Source organism: Ammodytes marinus (assembly GCF_949987685.1).
Source record: "Ammodytes marinus genome assembly, chromosome: 24".
Lineage (NCBI taxonomy): Eukaryota > Metazoa > Chordata > Actinopteri > Uranoscopiformes > Ammodytidae > Ammodytes > Ammodytes marinus.
In genome coordinates, this window is record NC_137228.1 from 9,127,498 (window position 1) to 9,148,488 (window position 20,991).

Below are 20,991 nucleotides of genomic sequence, written 5' to 3' on the forward strand. Positions count from 1 at the left end.
GCCTCTGATGTGTTGGGGAAGGCACAGAAATGGAGAGGGGGGTGATGTCAATAGCTGTAAACTAGCGTAGCCGTCAGCCCCCTGCAACACAGGAACAAACACCCCATTAAAAGCAAGGCCTTCACATATTACTGTAATAAAAACCCTCCCCCCCACCACCCTGCTCTCGCCTTTATGGGGCTTTTTAATTATGTCTATTCGTCTTCCCGGGCTTGTGAGCAACAGTTCATGATGAGCGGGGCCATTTCACCAGAATACTCCGCCGCTGGCAGAAAGCTAGAGGTGGAGGTGGTGATGGGGCATTAAAGAGGAAAAGCTGAAATTGGCCGGAAGCTAAAATATGACTATTGTTCCTAACCTCGCTTCCCTTTTCATTATTTTTTTTTTTTAATGTTTTCAATTTTGGATTAGTATGAAGATGGAAAAAAAGGGTTAGCGAATTACATGGCAGCATGCACTGTGTAGTACTGGTGTGTATTATATCATCTCCAGGCGACAGGCTGGATATTGGACCAGCTGCAGGATCTTCCTCCTTAAATTAACCATTCAAATGATCAATGCATGAATTTAGCATGACGGCTAGTAGGCACTTTGAGGCCCATTTGGTACCTTTTGCACTTTTCCTCTCCTGTGTATAGCACATGCATATTCAAACTAATGTGCGTATTAAAAAGGTCACTCACCGGCCACAGCTCTTTCCCCACCAACTGGAAACCTGCACTTTATGAAAACCTTAAACCATATTCATGATTAAGATATTCATTGCTTTACATCATGCCTTGGGAAAACCCTGTGTGGCATTAAAAGCATGCTGATTTACAGAGCAATATACACCGTATTGTGTACTGTACCAGCTCCCAGCATACATTTTATGGCCAGGTCATTATCTAGAAAGGCTGGGCATTACTGCTTAACCCCTTTTTAACCCACGCTACAACACTAGAACTGGAATAAAAGTGCAGAATGCAGATGGCATCTGCTACAACATACTGTACAGGTGCATCTCCAAAGACATATCTCCAATGGAGAAAGCAAAAATCTTTGAAGGGGAGAAAGTCTGCATTTCACAATACAGTGCATCAACACAGAGGTCCACAATAAATAGGAAAAGTGCTAGTTGTAAAGGTTTTTTTATTGTCTCCTAAATCAGGTGCAAACGTTGTGTCCGGTGGATTTGCGTTGTCTGCTGCAAGTGACGGCGGCCATAAACACGAGAAGAACCACAGCTAGAGCCGTGCCCATGCCACACAGCAGGGCTATCGACCAATAGGAGCCTGAGGACAAACACAAATTATTGGTTCCATTAGCTGTAGCATTTGGTTCAATTAACTGTAGCATACTTTCCATTAGCTGTAGCATAGCATTGGTCAGTAAGTTGTTCTCGGTAAAAAGTTTGTATGTAGCCTACTGTACCTGCTTCTGTCACTTGGTGCTCTTGTATGAGAAGAAGCTCCGACATCTCAGTCATCTCCTCTTTCAAGACCCTGTCCTCCACCAGGATGGGGCCCAGAGAAGCAGTCGCTTCCCAATCCCGCTCTAAGAAGTCCAATATTGAATAGTTGTGGGGGGAAAAAAAGAAAGAGAACAAGACAATCCACTTAGCCAGCCGATTCAACCATTTACGTTACGACTGATTTGGCTTGACAATTAAGGGGGATTAGCTCTAAAATCAATTCTCCTCCCAAAAAAAGATGCACACAAACAGCCATGATGTGTGCCAAATGGAAGCAAGTTAGCTTGTCTGAAAGCTTGTCTGAAACCTGAATATATTTCATATCCACGTCGATGATAGCAAAACAACCCAATTTAGCTTCTAACTTGATCGTAGTAGTACTTCAGACAATTCAGTTATAGCTGTGGCCTCCGGGGCATAAAAAAAACAAAAAAAACGTCAAATGGCTTTTTTACGATGTCTGTTTGATAACTGTTCCATAAAAAGACTGATATTTATTTTCAATAACGTGTAAGATGGTATCAAAAGAAGTTCTCTCTGGGTAAGTATGACATTTTCCAAGATACACCCCCCCCCCCCTCACTCCCAAGTGTAATGTAGTTTTGCTTTTGTAAAAAAAAATTTAAAAACACTGTACCAGCATCTGCCATGGGGCTCCTTTTCCCTCTCTGCCCGCTACAGCTGGTGTCGCAGCAGCCACACACCTCATTGTCTCCGCCTGATGCCACCCATCTGTCCAGAGGCAATATAACGCATTGTGTTACAGACACTGAGGAAAATATTTTATTGATCTTTTGCTTGTTGTTACAGCATTAGAGCCCAATTCCTAAATACGCCCCATTTAAAACTGTACATGAATGTGTGGTCTCTTTATTGACCCCTCTAAATGATTAGCCCAATAGTTATCCAAAGTTATATTGTTTTTTTTGTCACTTGTAATACATTTCCAATTTCCGATACTTCTGCCTGTGTGATTGTGGCGCGAATGTAAGAGGGCAGAGAGTAGAGACTCAAATAGTATGTAAAGAAGAAGGTTAGTCGAGTCACGGTCAAATTACATTGAAATTGATTATTGTGGACAAAATGCCATTGAAAATATAAAAAAAATCTTTTAAATAGAAGATCTTACATATTACATCTTTAAACAGAAAATAGGTCAAATAAATGATCGCATATGTCTCGAGTTATCTTTGTGGGGGGGACTTACCTTTGCGCTTCGGCTAAGAATGAACACGCTTTGTGCTGCGAGTCGATTGGAACGGAGACGGTCGTCGCTTTAAGATGACACGTGATGTAGAGCTATGGAAAAGGTTATTGAGTCCACAGTGACAGTAGCCTACATTCAGTATTAAACATGGATTGCTGCTATTCAATGTATTGCACAGATTGCATCTCCACTCATTAAATATCTCCAAGATGTTTTCATCCGAGGATCCAACATGTGGGCTATACTGAATCTGCTGTATACACAGCCTAGGCTCTGTTAACTGATGCATAAACAAAGGGGTATGTGAACAACATGCCCGTTTACAGAGCCTAGGCCGTATTAACACCAGTATCATTTACAGCGTGCACACAGTATGAACAGGTAGCAGGTCGTAAGGAAATAGCCTATTCACTTATTTTGACAAAGACTACCCTCCAGAATCGCTGACTTCACCTTTAACTATCTGAAACACCTAAAATTTGACAGGTCTATATATATATACAACCAGCCATTCTTAAGTGTCTTAAGCACGTCTAGCACGGACTAGCTTACCGAGTGCCTGTGATATTGGCGGAACCTGAAGGCTTTCAGCTGGAAGTGAAGTTTATCCTGCTGGCTCCTCTGCATGAAGTAAGACTTGGCTCCTGTCAGCTTTCCATCAGTTAAACACCTTATAAAAAAGGAAGAATAAAAAAATATATATACATTTTTTTAAAGCACAGCATTCATAATAATAAGTTTATTTTATATAGCGATATTCAACTCAAAGACACTTTACAATAAAATGAGTACACAAGGAAATTAAATACAGGTGTAGCAATAAACACACACGATAAACAAAAGTAAAGAAAAGTACATTAAAAGTAAAACATTGGGGGGCGCCTTTAGCTCAGTTGGTAAGGCGTCCCCCTCCCGGGCCGGGCCCAGCAGCAGACCCGCGGTCGTTCTCTGCATGTCACTCCCCTCTCTGCCCCATTTCACCTCTGTCTCCCTGCACTATCAAATAAAGCATAAAAATGCCCAAAAAATATCTTAAAAAAAAAAAAAAAGTAAAACATTAAAATCAGCATATAAATCAGGTGTAATGAATATATGTCAAATGAATATGTAATGCTAATATGTGATGTACATATGTAAAAATGTCATCTCATTGGCTGAAGGCATTCCATTTTTTCATAAACAACGAAAACGGCCAGGCATTCCATCTTCCTCACAGGAAAATAATAAATGCTCATTATGATGATATAGTACAGACCTAAAATCTGTATTAGTATGACTCCTGGCTCACTCTTTTAAGACACATTACCCCTTTGAGTGTTGAGTGTTTTTTAATATACTGATAACCAAATCCAGTATCCATGGTTACTACTCACCCGTGGTTGTTGATGATGTGGTATTGGGGTTGAGAGGCGGGGTCAGGGGTCGTCGTGGCAACACAGCGGTCCACATAGACTCTCATTGGGACATGGTGGCCAATGAGCACAGCCGCTTCAATGTGCATTACGTCGCTCAGAAAGAACACACTGGAAGGCCTTACCGACTGCCAGTCCTCTAAATGCAATACAGACAAAAAATACATAAGTGGAAAAGTATAAAGTCAATCTGATGAGATGGTAGCTTAAATGACGCCTGTGGGGGAAAGGGGAGGGGAGGGGGGCAGTGAATAGGATAAAAGGTACTTCAAAAATAAAAGGGTAAAGTACTTTTAAAAAAAAGAGAGGCAATAAATGAATTACAGATGTGGCATCATCATTTACATGGATAAGAAACAGATGTGCCTGGGGGAAAACATTTTTTTTTGTAATTTTTATCCTTGCATCACACAGACCTACAGCCCCATGCAATTCTTACAATAGGATTTAAAAAAGGTCACCTTTGCCCTTTCCATGGTTTTTTCAACATTAATATGGGTCTACACAGACTCCCAAAGTATGAAAAAAAGAATCCCGTCTGTCTCTTTTTCACCACCTCCACCTTTCTGAAGACCTGTGTTAATTTCTTAATTTCTCTCATGATTCCATAGGCTCTAAAACAGAGCATTTTAGACAGAGGCTGATTGAGATTTAGCGTGGCAATGTAATTCCAGCTCATCACCATGCATGGAAAGTTTTGACTTTTGTTTATGGAGCCATCTTTAAAAACAGCCCCATAAGAGTGTGCCAAAAGGGCCTTGGAATAAGGGTGATTGCAATTACACCTGTCGCGGGGGGGGGGAAATTAGGCAAAATCCTCCTGGCCCAAATCAAGGTTTCGATGACCGGGGATCAGGTTTGGAGGCAAGGCAAGGCAAGGCAAGTTTATTTATATAGCACAATTCAGACACAAGGCCACTCAAAGTGCTTTACAGGGGCAAGATTATAATACATAAAACACATTATAAAACATTTAAACGCGAATAAAAGAAGCAAATAAAATAAAAATTGCAGGTTAAAATGGAGACATTATAAAACATTTAAAAGCTAATAAAAGAAGCAAATAAAATAAAAATTGCAGGTTAAAATGGAAACAAAAAAGTCTTCAGACTCGATTTAAAAGAACTGAGAGTTGTAGCAGACCTCAAGTTTTCTGGGAGTTTGTTCCAGATTTTTGGTGCATAATAACTAAAAGCTGCTTCTCCTTGTTTAGTCCTAACTCTAGGGACTGTAAGTAGACCTGTCCCAGACGACCTAAGGGCTCTGGACGGTTCATAACGTATCAGCATATCAGTAATGTATTTTGGCCCTAAACCATTTAGTGCTTTATAAACCAACATCAGTATTTTGAAATCAATTCTTTGAGTGACAGGAAGCCAGTGTAAAGACCTCAGAGCTGGGGTAATGTGATCCACTTTTTTTGGTCCTAGTGAGGACTCGAGCAGCAGCGTTCTGAATTAGCTGAAGCTGTCTGATAGATTTTTTTGGAAGGCCAGCAAGGACACTGTTACAGTAGTCAAGTCTACTAAAGATAAATGCATGGATAAGTTTTTCTAAATCTTGCTGAGACATAAGCCCTTTAATTCTTGATATGTTCTTTAGGTGGTAGTAGGCTGATTTATTAATTGATTTAATGTGTTTCTTGAAATTCAAGTCAGAGTCTACGATTACACCAAGATTTCTGGCTTGGGGTGTGGTTTCTAACATAACGGATGTAAGCTGTGCGCTGACTTTTAATTGTTCATCTTTGGCACCAAAGACAATTACTTCAGTTTTGTCGTTGTTTAATTGAAGGAAATTTTGGCACATCCAATCATTGATTTGTTCAATGCACTTACTCAGTGCCTGTATCGGACTGTAGTCTCCTGGTGATATGGTTATGTAAATTTGTGTGTCGTCTGCATAATTATGGTAGCATAATTTGTTCTTATTCATAATCTGAGCTAGTGGGAGCATGTAGATGTTAAACAGAAGAGGCCCAAGAATGGAACCTTGGGGGACTCCGCATTCAATATTTGTCCGCTCAGATGTGAAATTGCCTATTGACACATAGTAGTCTCTATCCTTTAAGTAGGATTCAAACCAGCTTAGTACAGTTCCAGAAAGTCCAACCCAATTTGCTAGTCGATCTAATAATATGCTGTGGTCAACTGTGTCAAAAGCGGCACTGAGATCCAGTAAAACTAAGACAGAACTTTTGCCACTGGAGTTTGTCACTTGGTTGTGTGTGTGTGTGTGTGTGTGTGTGTGTGTGTCCTACCCATCATGAGGCGCAGGGAGAAGTGCAGTGTTTGCTCCGCCAGCACCTTGGAGGCAAACAAGCTCCAGGTGGGTCTCAAGCCATCGTTGCTCACGTAATGCTTCCTGTGAGGGCAATCGTAATTTCACATAACACATAAGTGGACAATAACAGTTCCCTGCAGGGTTCACCAAGTTAAATTGCAAACCTTTTTCATATTGGGTGAAATTGCAAGAAAAAAGTTTTAGAGACCATCTTCTTAAAATGTACTTTTATACCTTGTAAGGCGCCTTTTGTGGAGGTAACTAGATTCCATGCTTTTAATAACTTAAAACTGTGTTTAGTTTTTTTACTGAGAAAAAAAATTCCAGGGCTAATACACAGCCTAGGCTCTGTAAATGGTCATAGTTTTCTGAGCCTTTTCTGTGTATTAACACCAACAAAATTGTCTGTAGTTGGACTTCGAAAAATGCCAAATAACAATGCATTATACCTTTGATAGTTACATTGTATTAGCACCTCGGCATGGTTGGTCTTCAGAACCATGGTGCTGCCAATGGGGGTTGGGGAATAGTGCAGAGAGAATGAGTAAATGAGGGCCTCTTTGGTCATCTAGAAAGAAAATGAAAACAAGTTATCTAGTAACAAATCTCAGGCTTCAAATAGAAAGGAACAAATGGATACAGGCATCCAACCATCAGTGTGCCGCCGCAGCCGTGCAACTCCGTCTTAAAGTGCAGTATGTTGTCTGTAGTGTCCAGTGCACTGCAGCCTCCTAGAGTCAAATCGCTCGATCGGATCAACTGACCGTTCCCTATAAAGAACCAAAAGAGAATAAAAATCAAGGGGCCATTTTACCTGGGGGCCAATGTATATATCCTGGACCAGTCAGTTATATTCGTCGCATCTCCAGTGGTTTTCATACGATAGCTGTCGATGTGGCGTCACTTCCATGGCGCACTGGATTGTGGGTCATAATCACCCAAATAAAAAATAAATAGCATGCCGTTTTCAACACTAAACACTCGGCCAGATGTAGTGGAAAGACATCCGGGTATTTTTAAGCATACTAAAATCTGACCACAAGAATTGGGACATCCTTAAAGGTGAAGTAAGCGGTTTATTTATATTAATATAAGTGTTAAATCGCTCTTTATTCATACAGTAATCACTTACACGATGTGCGCGTTTCATAAAGCCAATTTCTTAGTCAGCTGCTCTGCATGTAATAAGCAATTAAACTTTATGTAGTATCCCGAACTTTAATCCAATCACAAGAGAGAACGCTACAAACCGACACCCGTCCGCACCCGTCTCACTCATGGTCTCACTGCCGGTGCACGTCAGAGCGACACATGGGTGAATGTTTATGCGCCTACAATGGCAGAGCAGGTAAAAATCCTTCCCAATATCTGTTTTGATGGTTTTTAATCATGTTTTATCACACTTATGGATCTGAGATGATGCCAGATAACTTGCTGCTCGAAGACCGCAGTGCATTAATGTGGTGACGTAGGGACGAGCGAGGGGACTGCTAACTGCAGTAACTGACAGGAAGTTAGCTAAAAGAACCATTCCGCTTACAGCTCCTTTAATCTTTTTTATACCATACTAAATAGCAGCAAGTATGGGTATTGGAACGCAGCCCTTGTCTTTTTTTCATACAATCAGAGGATGCAAGGCATGGTTAATGGAACTAGGCTGGTGCTACAATGGACAAAAAAAAATTCAATCCAATCAATTCAAAACAACTAACCCGCAGCCATTACCTAAGAAGTTTCGTTTGACCTCTACAGTGACCTCGTCCTCGCCACAACGCACGGCCACGCTGTCGGCTGGCACGGGCACCCGCTGCTCCTCAAACTTCACCAGCGTCTACAACAACAATCATTCAAAGTGGATTCCATTAAACATGGTGCCAAAGATTTAAAGGAATAGTTCAAAAAATTATATATTTTTAGGGTTAGGCGACAGAAACTGTGCGTGTATTATTGAAGGAGAGGCTGCTCAAACTAGTCCCAACTAGCACACAGGGACCTTTAAGTTATGTTCTGACTATCATGGAGGCAGGCCAACACTTCCCATTGACTACCAGCATTAATGATGAGCTAATTTACCAATGAGCGACCCTTGCCGACATGTCTTTTTGAAAAATACACACAGAGTTAAAAGGAATGGTTTGTGCTGCCTTGTCTTGAACCCAAGAGTGAGGCACTGAGCCAAAAAAAAAAGTTGAACTATTCCTTTAAAAAGAATAAGTGTAGCTTGTGTATGAAAAGGTTTTAAAGTGTACATTTGATTGCTGCTTGACAGGTGGGTTCAGATCTGGGCCTTGAATCGGCAGCACAACCAACAACTCCTGAGCCTGGTCAAGGTCCCGAGGCTCTAGCTGCTCTGAGGTCAGCCATGCGGCCTCCGATTCCTGCTGGCTCTGAAGGGTCTGCGTAGGCTCCAGCTGGTACACCTTGAGCCGGTGGCTGACGGCTGTAGCTACCTTAGCGCTGTAGCTTTGCGCCGGCTCTGTCCGGTTTGTCGACTGGTAATCCGTGGTGGTTTGTGGGGATCTGGGTTGCTGTAAACTCCTTGACACTCCATGGCTCACAGTCTCATTGTTGGTGCTAAGGAGGTTGAGCTGGTTTTGTGAGGCAGCAGTACAGGGATTTACAGCAGTGAGGAGAAGCACGAAGCCTAACACAAATGCCTCCAGGAACCCCATGACAACACACAAAAAACCAAGAGTTTTTGGAGAGCACAGCTTGGCATCCAAAACTATAGTTGTGAGGAGCTTGGCTCAGAGGGCCCCACCTTCTTCCTAATGACTTGATTGGATTCCAGCTTGAAGCTCTCTTCCCCACCATTCCTCCTCACTCATAGGTGTAGATTCCGGGGGGGATTGCAAGGGATATGTGTCCCTTTTAATATGTTATAAGAAGTAAATGTGTCCCACTCAAAAATGTAGACAACCCGCTTCTCCCCTAAAGAGAGAAAAATAACAAATCATATATATATACTTCTTACCTGTAACTATATATTTCCCAAGGACACCCCCCCCCCAAAGTGGACCATACCATCCTAAACTTGCTGAGCTCTGGCTTGTGCTGTAGTTAAAATTTCACCAAAATGCAGGAAATTAACCTTGCATTACAAATCACACACTGTTTCTTTGTACTTTACTACACACTTAAGTATGCTGGTTTGCATACTACAAAATGCAATTGGATGTATTCCGGGTATTTTTGGCATACTGCATTTGACATGCATGTTTTGGGACATCCTAAATCTTTTCCTGGCGCACTAAATACTATGGAGGTATTGTTATTGGAACGCAGGTTAAGTGTTTGATTCTCAAAATGTTCTGGGGGGGACCCCAATACCCCCCACTTATGGTGTCCCCATGTTTAAACAAAACCTGTGTCCTTGTTCTCACTCACAGCTTCAGATGGTAGCTGGCCACAATGTCATTATTACACACATCCAATGAAGTCAGCCTAAACACAATATTCTTTTCAAAGGCTCATTTCATAGAAATCATTCAATTTAAATAATCGTGTTTACATTACTTGTGTGAAAAACCAAAGGAAAGTGGCCAAATGATTTCTACATTCTCTTCCAATACTAGCGTCTGCCCAATCTCAACCTGCCGTGATGCTAATGAACAAAGACATTTATAAACAGAGACCAGGTCGACCTTAGCAGCGAGGGGCTTTCACTGCCCCCATGAGGCAAATCAATCAAAACTCTCAGGGAAGTTGGAGCCCAATGTTTTGTGTGTGTGTGTGTGTGTGTGTGTGTGTGTGTGTGTGTGTGGGTGGGTGGGTGATGCTCAGGCCTTGAATGTCAAGGCGCGTCGGTCAACAGTCTGCAGAGTTCGGGCTCATAAAACAGAGATTTATGATCATCCTCTGTGGGACTTCAGAAATTTCACGTGTGTGTGTGTGTGTGTGTGTGTGTGTGTGTGTGTGTGTGTGTGTGTGTGTGTGTGTGTGTGTGTGTGTGTGACATGTGACAGGGAGCTGAGGGGCGGGTCTTGAGCATGTGCCAGCAGGTATGTCAATCACACTCTGACATTACCTGCTATAAATCTCACACCGAGACATTCCCTATGAAAGCATAGCTATGTTTCGGGGTCTGTTTAAAAGATTGTACCACACACAATGTCAGTTTAATTTCTCTATAGATAGATAGATAGATAGATAGATAGATAGATAGATAGATAGATAGATAGATAGATAGATAGATAGATAGATAGATAGATAGATAGATAGATAGATAGATAGATAGATAGATAGATAGATAGATAGATCTGTGTAAAACCTCATCTTTCCTACTTAACCTAATCCATCTATGTTTAAATTTTATATCTTGACATTTTCCTCGTATGCTCTTTTGAGATCCATTCATTTGGTTTAAATGTATTTTTGCTCCATCAGAAAAAGAAAAAAATAACCTTTCTGACCATCCACAGCCATACTTTTCCGGTTAAGAACCTATGGATAGAAGGCATAATGAGATTTCATTCAAAGAAACTCTCATTTTTCTTTTAAGGATAAATGAGTTTAAATCACGTCCCCCTTGATACAGAGCCACTAATCCAGGCTGACCTACAGGAATACATTATAGTTCTTCATGTCCCAGCAGACTCCCCAACACACAGGCTGCTATTGTCAGGAACTGGCTTTTATCTTCTGCTGATCAGCGGCTAAACAAAGAGAGGAGGTGTGTGTGTGTGTGTGTGCTAGTTCAGGGGGCTGGAGTGAAATCAGTCCATCCCTGCCAGTCAGACCCCCTCGGCTGCCTATCTCTATAACTTGGTTAGTTGCCTCTAATTTGGCCCCAAGAGGGCCCTAATGTGGCCCCCATTGGGGCTTCTGAAAGGGGCCTGGCAGCTTTCTAACTCTGCACACTCTACATACACACACACACACACACACACACACACACACACACACACACACACACACACACACATGGCTGCCACTCCCATCGGCTTCTGTTTACAATAGCTGGTGCATTTTGAGTTTAGGACGAAGATGATTCAGGTGAATAGGCCCATCCTCTGTTTAGACAATAAACACACACACTGACTCATACAGACACAGACACAGACACAGACACAGACACACACACACACACACACACACACACACACACACACACACACACACACACACACACACACACACACACACACACACACACACAACCATTTAGCAGATGGGAAATCGTCAACCAGGATGGCACAGATGCTCAGTGACAGTAACACACACACAAACACACACACACACACCCACACACATACACATACACACACACACACACACACACACACACCCACACACACACACACAAACACACACGCACACACCCACACACACACAAACACACACGCACACACCCACACACACACACACACAAAGACACAAACCCCTTCCCTTGTCACGTTTTGCTGACAGCACAAAGTCACGGAAACAGCTCAAATGTTGGCGTGCGCCGCACCGCGCCATACGGATAACGGTTATGGAGGCTCATTAAAAGCATGTAGTGGGAGACGGATTAGTTCTAGCCTGCTGTTGTGGTGGTGGGCGTTCAACATCAGTGGATTTCTGTGTGTTTTTGTCAGCGGATGGATTTGCATGGGACAGGGAGAAGGAAAGTGTTCGGCATTCAAACATGTGTTGTTGTTTTTGACACGTTTATTTTGGAGCCACTGCCTCAAACTATCTTGGTTTGGTTTTCAAAAAGGGAGCAACCATGTGGAGTAGAGTGTCAGCTGTTGTTCCTGGGTGAGCGTACTTATGACAACAAAAACTATATGAAAATAGCATTCTTTGCACTGATGGTCTCGTTTGCTGTAACATGTAATTCATGATCATCAGAGGAAAAATGAGACTGTTTCAGAAATATTTTAAAGTTCCTTGTAGCACCTTTAAATGTATTTTGTCAACAGGTTTTGACACAAAATTGCAGCGACACAATGATTATGAAGTGAGCCAGCTAAGAGCCAAGGAACAAGTGTGAAAGAGTGAAAGGAGAAAGTGAGTCTAGTAGGAAAGGGGGTAGGGGAGAGAAAAAGAGTGAAAACAAAGGAGGGAAAGAAGAGTAAAAATATATGGTTGGTTGTGGGGGTCAGTGAACCTGGGGGTGAGGGATGACAGACAGCAGCGCGGCCCCGTCCCGGTGGGAGTGACATGAAATAACAGCAAAGCATGCTGGGCCCTGATTCAAGGACACACACATCCTGCTTTCTCATCATGCACGTATGTTCACACACACTCACACACACACACACACACACACACACACACACACACACACACACACACACACACACACACACACACACACACACACTTAGGCCCCTAGCTGGTACTATACAAGGCAGAGACACACACACACACACAGGCACGAAAGCAGGGAGCTAATGGATTGTTATTAGAAACATGCATCACACAAGTCATCTACCGACCACACACAAAGCCACACACTCACTCACTCACTCACTCACACACACACTTCCACAGCGAGAGATAATGATCTCCCAGCACTGCAATAACAGCTGATGTATCATTCAAACCAGTGACATTCCGAGGCCATGATGGTGACACACACACACACACACACAAACCACACTCCTAATAGGCTCTATATTTTTCTCTTTTTCTCGTCCTTTTATCGCGGCATCCGTGATATTTTCCCATGAAAGGGATGGTCGCCTCGCTCAAGAAGCCTTTGTCAAAAAAGGTGGAAAGGTTGGAGGATTTGATTGACAGGTGCCATGGCCCCGTTGTTGAATCAGGGGGTTGACCTCTCTAGCCTATACCAGCCCCCGGCCTATACAATCCCCAGCAAAAAGTTTCTCTCGAGGGAGGGACCAACTTTTCATTTAGCATGTTATCTGATCTGATTGGTTAGCTTTAGAGGCACTAATCTGATGGTATTTAGCTTGTTTGTTTAGCCTTATAATTTTTTTTCAAATGATTGTTTGTGCTACTTTCAAAACCAGTAATATCTTAAAGCAGCAGTGTGTAATATCTGAATATTTAGTGTGCGGTGTGTGACTGGGGAAAAGAGTCAGGTAAACTTAAGATGGCATAATCCACCACCACTGCCTCAAGTCTCAAGTGATGAGGAAAAGATGTATTTAGTTATTTATTCTATAGTACTTCTTCTTGGTCTTCAGACTGGTGCATGTCCCCAGGACGCCCACTATGCATATGGCCTTTAAGTTCGTCCATTAGAATCATGGCAGTGCAAAATGGCAGCCTCCATGTGGGTCTGACCCCCATGGACCTATTATAAAGGGCTCATTCTAAGGAAATAAAATAAAAAAATACTTTTATTTTTATTATACACACATGAAAACACACTTATAAATATTCTATTCCATTTCTACCAAGTCTGTTCTGTAAAATGCCAATCAATTCTACACACTGCACCTTTAAAGCCCCACATATGAACTGTTCCCTCTGTATAATAATACTATAATACAGGTTCCTCAATGTTAAATGCACAAATACCATATGGTGGAGGGTGGTGGAAGTAGCCTTTTACAGTGCCACACTTGAGTGTGGGTGGCCGTCTGTTGGAAAAATCAGTGTAAACAGTGTTAGTGCTGCGCTTGCTGACTGAATATTTGTTTCATTCCAGTGTTTATACATCCTCATAGTTGTACAGTAGCTCTAAATTGAGGCTGCCATTCTAGAAAGAGAAAGGGACATAAATGGTATGTTGGTGCAAAATGTACTTGGCATTGCCTTCTCTCCTTCTTCCTAATAAGGTTGAATCATGTGCCCGCACACACACACACACACACACACACACACACACACACACACACACACACACACACACACACACACACACACACACACACACACACACACACACACATCTTTCGTCACTTGACTCTTTCCCCCCAGTCATACGCCGCACGCAATTGGAGCCTTTTGTTTAATAAACAATTTGTCAGTGATGTATCGAACGCCAGCGCTAATTTGATTGTCTGTGAAATGTGTATTGAGGTGGCTGCCTGATCTCTCTCTCTCTTTTTTTTCTCTCTCTCTCTCTCTCTCTCTCTCTCTCTCTCTCTTTCTGTCTCACCAACAGTGATATTCTAGACTTAGCTTCCCCTGCAGGTGTGTGTTTGCAGTCGTGTGTTTGCAGTTTGGCGTGTATGTGTGTGTGTGTGTGTGTGTGTGTGTGTGTGTGTGTGTGTGTGTGTGTGTGTGTGTCTTATGTGTGGGCAAGAAAGGGGGATGAGGACGGAGGAGCAATCCTTAAGGGTTTTGCAATTACATCTAAACGGCATAATCGGACATGATGGATGGCGATTGCCTTTTCACAATGTCTAGACCTCAGCTAGCAGCGAGCGCAACAAGGTTACCAGGGAGTGGGGGAAATGATGAAGGATTTAATAGTTTTGCTCTGTTTTTCTTTCGCTCTCTGACCCAACTGCCCTTTTTATCCTTTTTCAAAGTCCCCTCTCTTTTGTGGATTACTTTACATTATAGACAAGAATTATCCTTATGTTACAAACGTATACAATTTTAACTAGGCCGTATGTGGCTATAGAAAGCTTGTCCAAGGGCCAAAAATGCTACAATGGATTTAAAATGACCCCTTTTACTTCAAACTATAAGCATTGGAGTTGTTTTTCCCGTCAGTAGGTGGCACTGTGGGACCAAAAGTCCCCTGCAAAGGAGGGTATATGCTTCAGACACCACAAGTAACAACCTCATATGCACTACTGTAGTGGCTGGTGTAGGTCAAAATCAGCTTTGTATTTCTTTTTCTTTTTTTTAAAGTTGGGGCTGTCCCCCTTATCAGGAATGATACGTTGTTTTTTCCCCGAAACCTTCCAAGCTATCCAGATGACGGCCTCGAATTAGAAGAAGAAAAAAAAAAGATCAATTCAGGGTCTGAGGTAAGATGCTAAACGGACAGAGTCATTTGGAGATTTCCGCTCGGGCGGATTTCTATGGAGAATTTGTGCAAATTAACCATGGACGATTGCATCCTAGGCCCTCAAATAAGACAGTGATTTTGTAATTGGCAAGCGTTCATCGGTGAGAGAATACTGTAGGTGCTAAATGCAAGCATCTGTGCTCTTAAAAGAGCAGAAATTAATAGATAGGCCTACAGGTAGGTTTTCTTTCTCCAAGCTTGGCCTTCTAATTACCAAGACGGCAAAGCAGCTGGTTAATGTGAAGCAAAAGACAAAGGGCCTGTCAGACATGTACAACTGACGCCTTCACCGATCCACTGTGAAAATAAAAGATAAAAAAAAATGTCCAATGTCCTTTCACACACACACACACACACACACACACACACACACACACACACACACACACACACACACACACAAGAGAGAGCCTCATTACCCACAATCCCAGAGGTGGACTTTTCAACACTATCATCACCTGAAACACCACCACCATTTTATTTCTCTCTCTCTCTCTCACTCCACCTAACTTCCGTCTTGTCTGCTTGGCTGATCTGGCTGTCGCTCGGGAGCATCACACACACGCACAGACACAGATGTTCGGGGAGAAAAATAAAAAGAAACAAACAACTCAAAACAAAAATAGACATGATGATTCCTCGGTGGATATATACACATTTCATGTCCTGGGTGAGAGGCTCCTTGCTATGGTTGTTGTTGTTATACTGTGTCACTCCTTCTGCTGCTGCTGTTGACGCGTAAAACAGAAAGGGACGGAAGCATATCACATCAGAATTGAATGCTCTGATCACTAGGGCCCCCCTACTCGTGCAGCTGAGCCCACCACGGAGAGCTTGAAGTGGGCCTCTGAAACTCAAAGTGCCTGCTTCCTAAACCATAGGCCTGGTCGTTTTTATCATAGGCACTTCTGATCAGATCTGTGTTCTTTGCCAGACACGACTTGACATCCACTTTGATATGATAGGGGATTTCTGTTATCTTTTGACTGAGTAATAACATGTGAATTTGTAGCAGCACTATACAGCTATATGGTACAAATGAATCAATAATGTGTTTTGCTGTGTAGTTCAACATGAGCTTCAGCAGAAAGACTTGTGTTAGCACGTGTGTGTGTGTGTGTGTGTGTGTGTGTGTGTGTGTGTGTGGGTGTGGGTGTCTTTTTGTGTGTGCATAAGAATAAGAAAAGAAGTGGGAGAGAGAGAGAGAGAGAGAGAGAGAGAGAGAGAGAGAGAGAGAGAGAGAGAGAGACCTGTGTGAGGCAGTGTGCAGTGCAGATGGGAAATGATGGGACTGATGGTTTGGTAAATTTGTGGAACTTTGGCAGCTGAGCTCAACAAAGGGCACCGCCTGTTTTCTGACCACCTTTATTGTAATATTCCTTTGCATGGTTCATCTTAAAGCTAGTGCGTAACTTCTGTAGCCCCGTGAGGAATTCTGAGGAATTACAACATCTCTGTTGATTACCTACATGAGGTAAGCCTTTGGTGATCGTGTGTGGATATTATACCTTCTGCTGTACGTCCAGGTTTTTTTTCTTTGCAGTTCAATCAATCAACAACTGAAACATTTTGGAGGGCGCTTCCTGAGCTCCTGCACCAGTATTGCCATACTGAGAAATACAGAGAGGGAGTTTTGTGGAGCTGATAGGCTTAATCAACTTTGTGTCAACTCATTTGCCGATGTCTTTGAATATGAACCGACATACATTTATATGAAAAAGTTACGCGCTGTAGCTTTAAAACCTAATTTCCATTGTACAAAAAACAAACAGCGGCTGCAGCCAGCCATTCAAATGCAAACACAACGACCACGCCAATATATGATCATTGGATACACGGCAGAAAACAAACGAGTGAGATCGCCCGCCGGCAACAGAAATCAGTCTCGCCCTGTAATTTCACTCCGACAGTGAAAGACAGAGCGCAGAAGAAAAAGTAGTTCCACCACGTACCCCCTCCCTTCCCCTCCCCTCCCTTCCCTTCTTCAGCCCGACTCTACCCGGTGACATTCAGAGGGATATTTACCTTTGTAAAGATCTTGACATTTTCACTAGGTGCTCTAATAACATCCTGGTATATGAATAGGAGTCCAAAGAAATAGAGAAAGAAGTAGAAATAGAGGAGCCCCCCTGCAGAGCTTTTGTTAACAGGTATTGATTGATACTGATGGTGAGGGGGGGGGGTGATGAGGAGTGGGGTGGGGTGGGGGGGGGGGGGGCTCTTTACTGATCATCCGTTAACCTGGTCTAAAGATTTTGGAGAGCCTGTGATTTCCTAGGCTAGGAGTCCTAAGCCTAAAAGCATAATTCACATGTTGGACAGTTAAATATGGTTAGATATTGGGATGCGGCGGCGGCTAGCAGCAAGGCGCTATAGTGCTAACCAACTGAAATCTTTTAAACAAAACTTGCACGGTTGGCTCAATGTCTTTAAAAGGACTGGTAGGGACTAATGAGTGCAATACAAGTAATATAGTTTTGGATGCTTATATTGTATAAGAACTACATATTGTCATGTCGCAAGTATTCTATGGCTAGGTTTGTACCTGCGGACGGTTTTGAAAGTTGATAAGGTTTGCAGATTTAAAGGTGAACATTTGGCCCTTGGGTCTGTCAACTATACACAAAACTACTAGTACAATATTACAAAGCTATAGCTTCGATGACAATTTAGATTATATTTGGAGGTATTTGGTGTCTTGCTCAAGGACTTTTTAGCGGGGCACTACCTGTTGAAGTTTTTTGAGTGTGTGTGGCTTTAACTAATAGGCCTACACACTGTCTGCAGCCTCCATCTTTATTGCCACGTTCACGAATAAACCTCGGAGGAATTGGAAACGAGCGCATATATTTACTGCACTTTAATACAAAACCTTTACCGGGAGCCCGAGATGAGTTGAATACATTAATATATTTTATTTTAATGACGTTGTTGTAATTTGTTGCACACAGTCGCTCCGGCTAATTTTTTTTCCCTTCCCTCGCCACTCCCCCCCCAAAAAGCAGTTTAAGGTAATTAGGAGAGATTGTTTTTAAATGGCTTTACTGGAGGCGGCGTCTGAATCAATACTTATACTACAGTTTGAAAACCAGCCCCGCTGCATCATTTGCTGAAATTGCCACCATTGATTGGTCGCCATCAGTCATTTTAATTCAATATTAAATGACTGTAAGGAGGGATGGGGAAACTGACTGGGACATTTCTTTTGTTTGGAAGTATATTGCTTTTTTCCCCTCCCGTCTGCAGTGGAACAAAGTGAATTTCAGCCCCCAAGCAAAAAAAAACGCTGAACACAATCCGAATAATGAGTGAGCTTCAATTTGGCACGATTTACTGTAGGGGAAGGTGGGGTGATTTGTGCATTTTGGAAGTTGCAAAACCCCTTGTTTCTAGAAAACCGTGGAAGAAATTGGAAATGTGACCACATATTTAAGAAGAGCCGTCCATTTGACTCATCCTGTAAAGAAGGGAGACACAAGGAATAAGATATAAGCACGTTTAAGCTCAAAAAACTGTGTTTTGCCTTTCAAAGTAAAATTTCCATGATCAAGGTTTTTTGATTATTGTGTCTGAACAATTATAGACACGTTTGAAAACATTTGACACATGTTTTAGTGCTTTGGTATGCTACACTTTGAGTCTATATAGTTAGCACAATGTCAACCCTAAATTGCTGCATCATGCCTATTATCCAAAATTCTGGGGATGGGGTGATTTGTGCGCAAGGGCCTGGGTGAGTTATAAGTAAGTAAGTAAGTAAAATGTATTTATAAAAGCACATTTATGACAGTTTGCACTGTCCAAAGTGCTGTACATAGTGCATTCAGTAGGTAAACAATGAAGGTACAATAACAATAACCAAAATAAAAGACGTAAAGCCCATACATCCACATAAACACAGATAGTAGTGCAGAGGTAAGATAGTTAATGGGGAGGAAACACCAGGGTGTACATATGGGTTTTGAGCCTTGATTTAAAGGCAGAAATGTAGGGGGAATCACATTTGTCAGGTGGCAGTTGGTTCCACAAGCACGGAGCAACTAGTGCAAAGTACATTTCTGAGAGTTGTGCCAGTGGCATGGCTGTATACGCTGGTCACCAAAAGAAAGTGATTGTCTACAGTAGCTCAGAAGAGAGTGACATCTCAATTCCACTTAACGACACCACTGATGAGAGTTCAGATGGCCAGAAAGATGATGATGGTGACTTTGTCATTGTGACACAATGACGCACAAATCACCCCACTACGTGGGGTGATTTGTGCGACAAGACAACTTTTTTTCCGAAAGCTATATTTCTTAAACAGTTTATTCCAGATCCAAAGTTTTTATTGCCAGGGATGCACAACATCCTGAAATATATGTACATATTTGAGTTGGAGACATAACTGTCAAGGCCTCACTTTAAAATCACTTTGAGTAAAAAGTTGCACAAATCACCCCACCTTCCCCTATAATGCAATGACAATGGGAGTTTTTTTTTTTTTTTTTTTTTTCTCTCTGAAGCCTAGTCAGGTTGATTTTGCTGCGCTGCCGTCAAACTTGTCAGGAGCAGCCTTCATAAAAGCCCCTGTAAAACCAAAGTCAAACTATGTAGGCCTAATTTAGGGGAGTTAGTTGCCTGATATCTGAAAAGAGTACAGGCATATTTATCAATCCATATGAAAGATATTGCCATTAAAGTTTAATTCAAATGTACTGAAATTCGGTTTGCGGATGTGGTTCTAATGGACATAGTGTATTTTGAACCAATCACGGCAGTTCTCTGGCACTGACGTTCTATATCAAAACAATGACTGTTACCATGGATACCGTTTTAATATAACCAAGCCCACACAGTCCTGTCACACAATCTCAAAACTAACATTTATTTATTTATTTATTTTTACTATTTTAGACCAGATTTCCAAAGGCTTTAACAGACAATTTCGGCATATAGCTTATTATCTGTCAAAAAGTTCTACTACATAGGCTTGAAAAACTCCGGGAGTGGGATGCGGCCGGTTCTAAGGTCAAATGCTTGAGTCAAACGCTGTACTAATGAGCTTGAATCATGCCATTGACCGCCCACGCGCCATTGACTCCGAAGCACATATTGATTTAGTTTTATGCAACGGACAAACGGTTCCTCCTCTGACCATTTCACGACCTTCCATACTAATTTTTTTATTTTTTTAAATCCTTCTCTTTTCTTTTTAATGTTTTCACCAAGCTTTTTATGTTCCTTGCTTTACAGCAGGGGTCTCCAAACTTTTTTCACTGAGGGCCACATACAGAAAAATCTACGAAGGGCCGGGCCACTTTGCAAAAATAACACATTTATCAGGACGTGTAGCTGCTCTGATGTTTAGTTTCATAGTGTCTTCGTAAATTGTAATCCTTCTTCACGGCAACACTTTACTTGCACATTAAACAGATACATCCCCCCTCTTGTTAAATGCCATTGATACACCCAGTGTTTTCTGCTTTTGCGTCCAATATCCAGCTGGATGAAAATAGTAGCCAGACGAGGTCCCGCCCCTCCAAGGGGGGACCGGGGGTATGCCCCCCCGGGAGATTTTTTTAAGTCTTTAAAGTGAAATGCATGAATCTGGTGCACTTTGAGAGGAAAATTAAGAGGCTAAAGCTGAAGAATTATGAAAAAAAAATGGAGACACTGTGTCAGATGAATTAGAAGCTATTGGAGAAGGACACATGGATTTTCCATAATAATATTA

At 42.1% G+C, this 20,991-nt stretch overlaps 1 protein-coding gene across 1 annotated transcript; it reads right to left on the reverse strand.

The window, feature by feature from the left end:
• Positions 1-1,146: 1,146 nt before the first annotated feature.
• On the reverse strand, positions 1,147-9,027 carry LOC307269873 (zona pellucida sperm-binding protein 3-like; the record flags this gene model as incomplete). Its single annotated transcript, XM_080052955.1, has 11 exons — positions 1,147-1,274; positions 1,414-1,536; positions 2,091-2,185; positions 2,661-2,752; positions 3,213-3,330; positions 4,034-4,211; positions 6,333-6,436; positions 6,805-6,923; positions 7,007-7,125; positions 8,081-8,186; positions 8,605-9,027. The coding sequence occupies 11 exons, from the start codon at positions 9,025-9,027 to the stop codon at positions 1,147-1,149; spliced, it is 1,605 nt and encodes a 534-aa protein (XP_079909081.1).
• Positions 9,028-20,991: the final 11,964 nt, after the last annotated feature.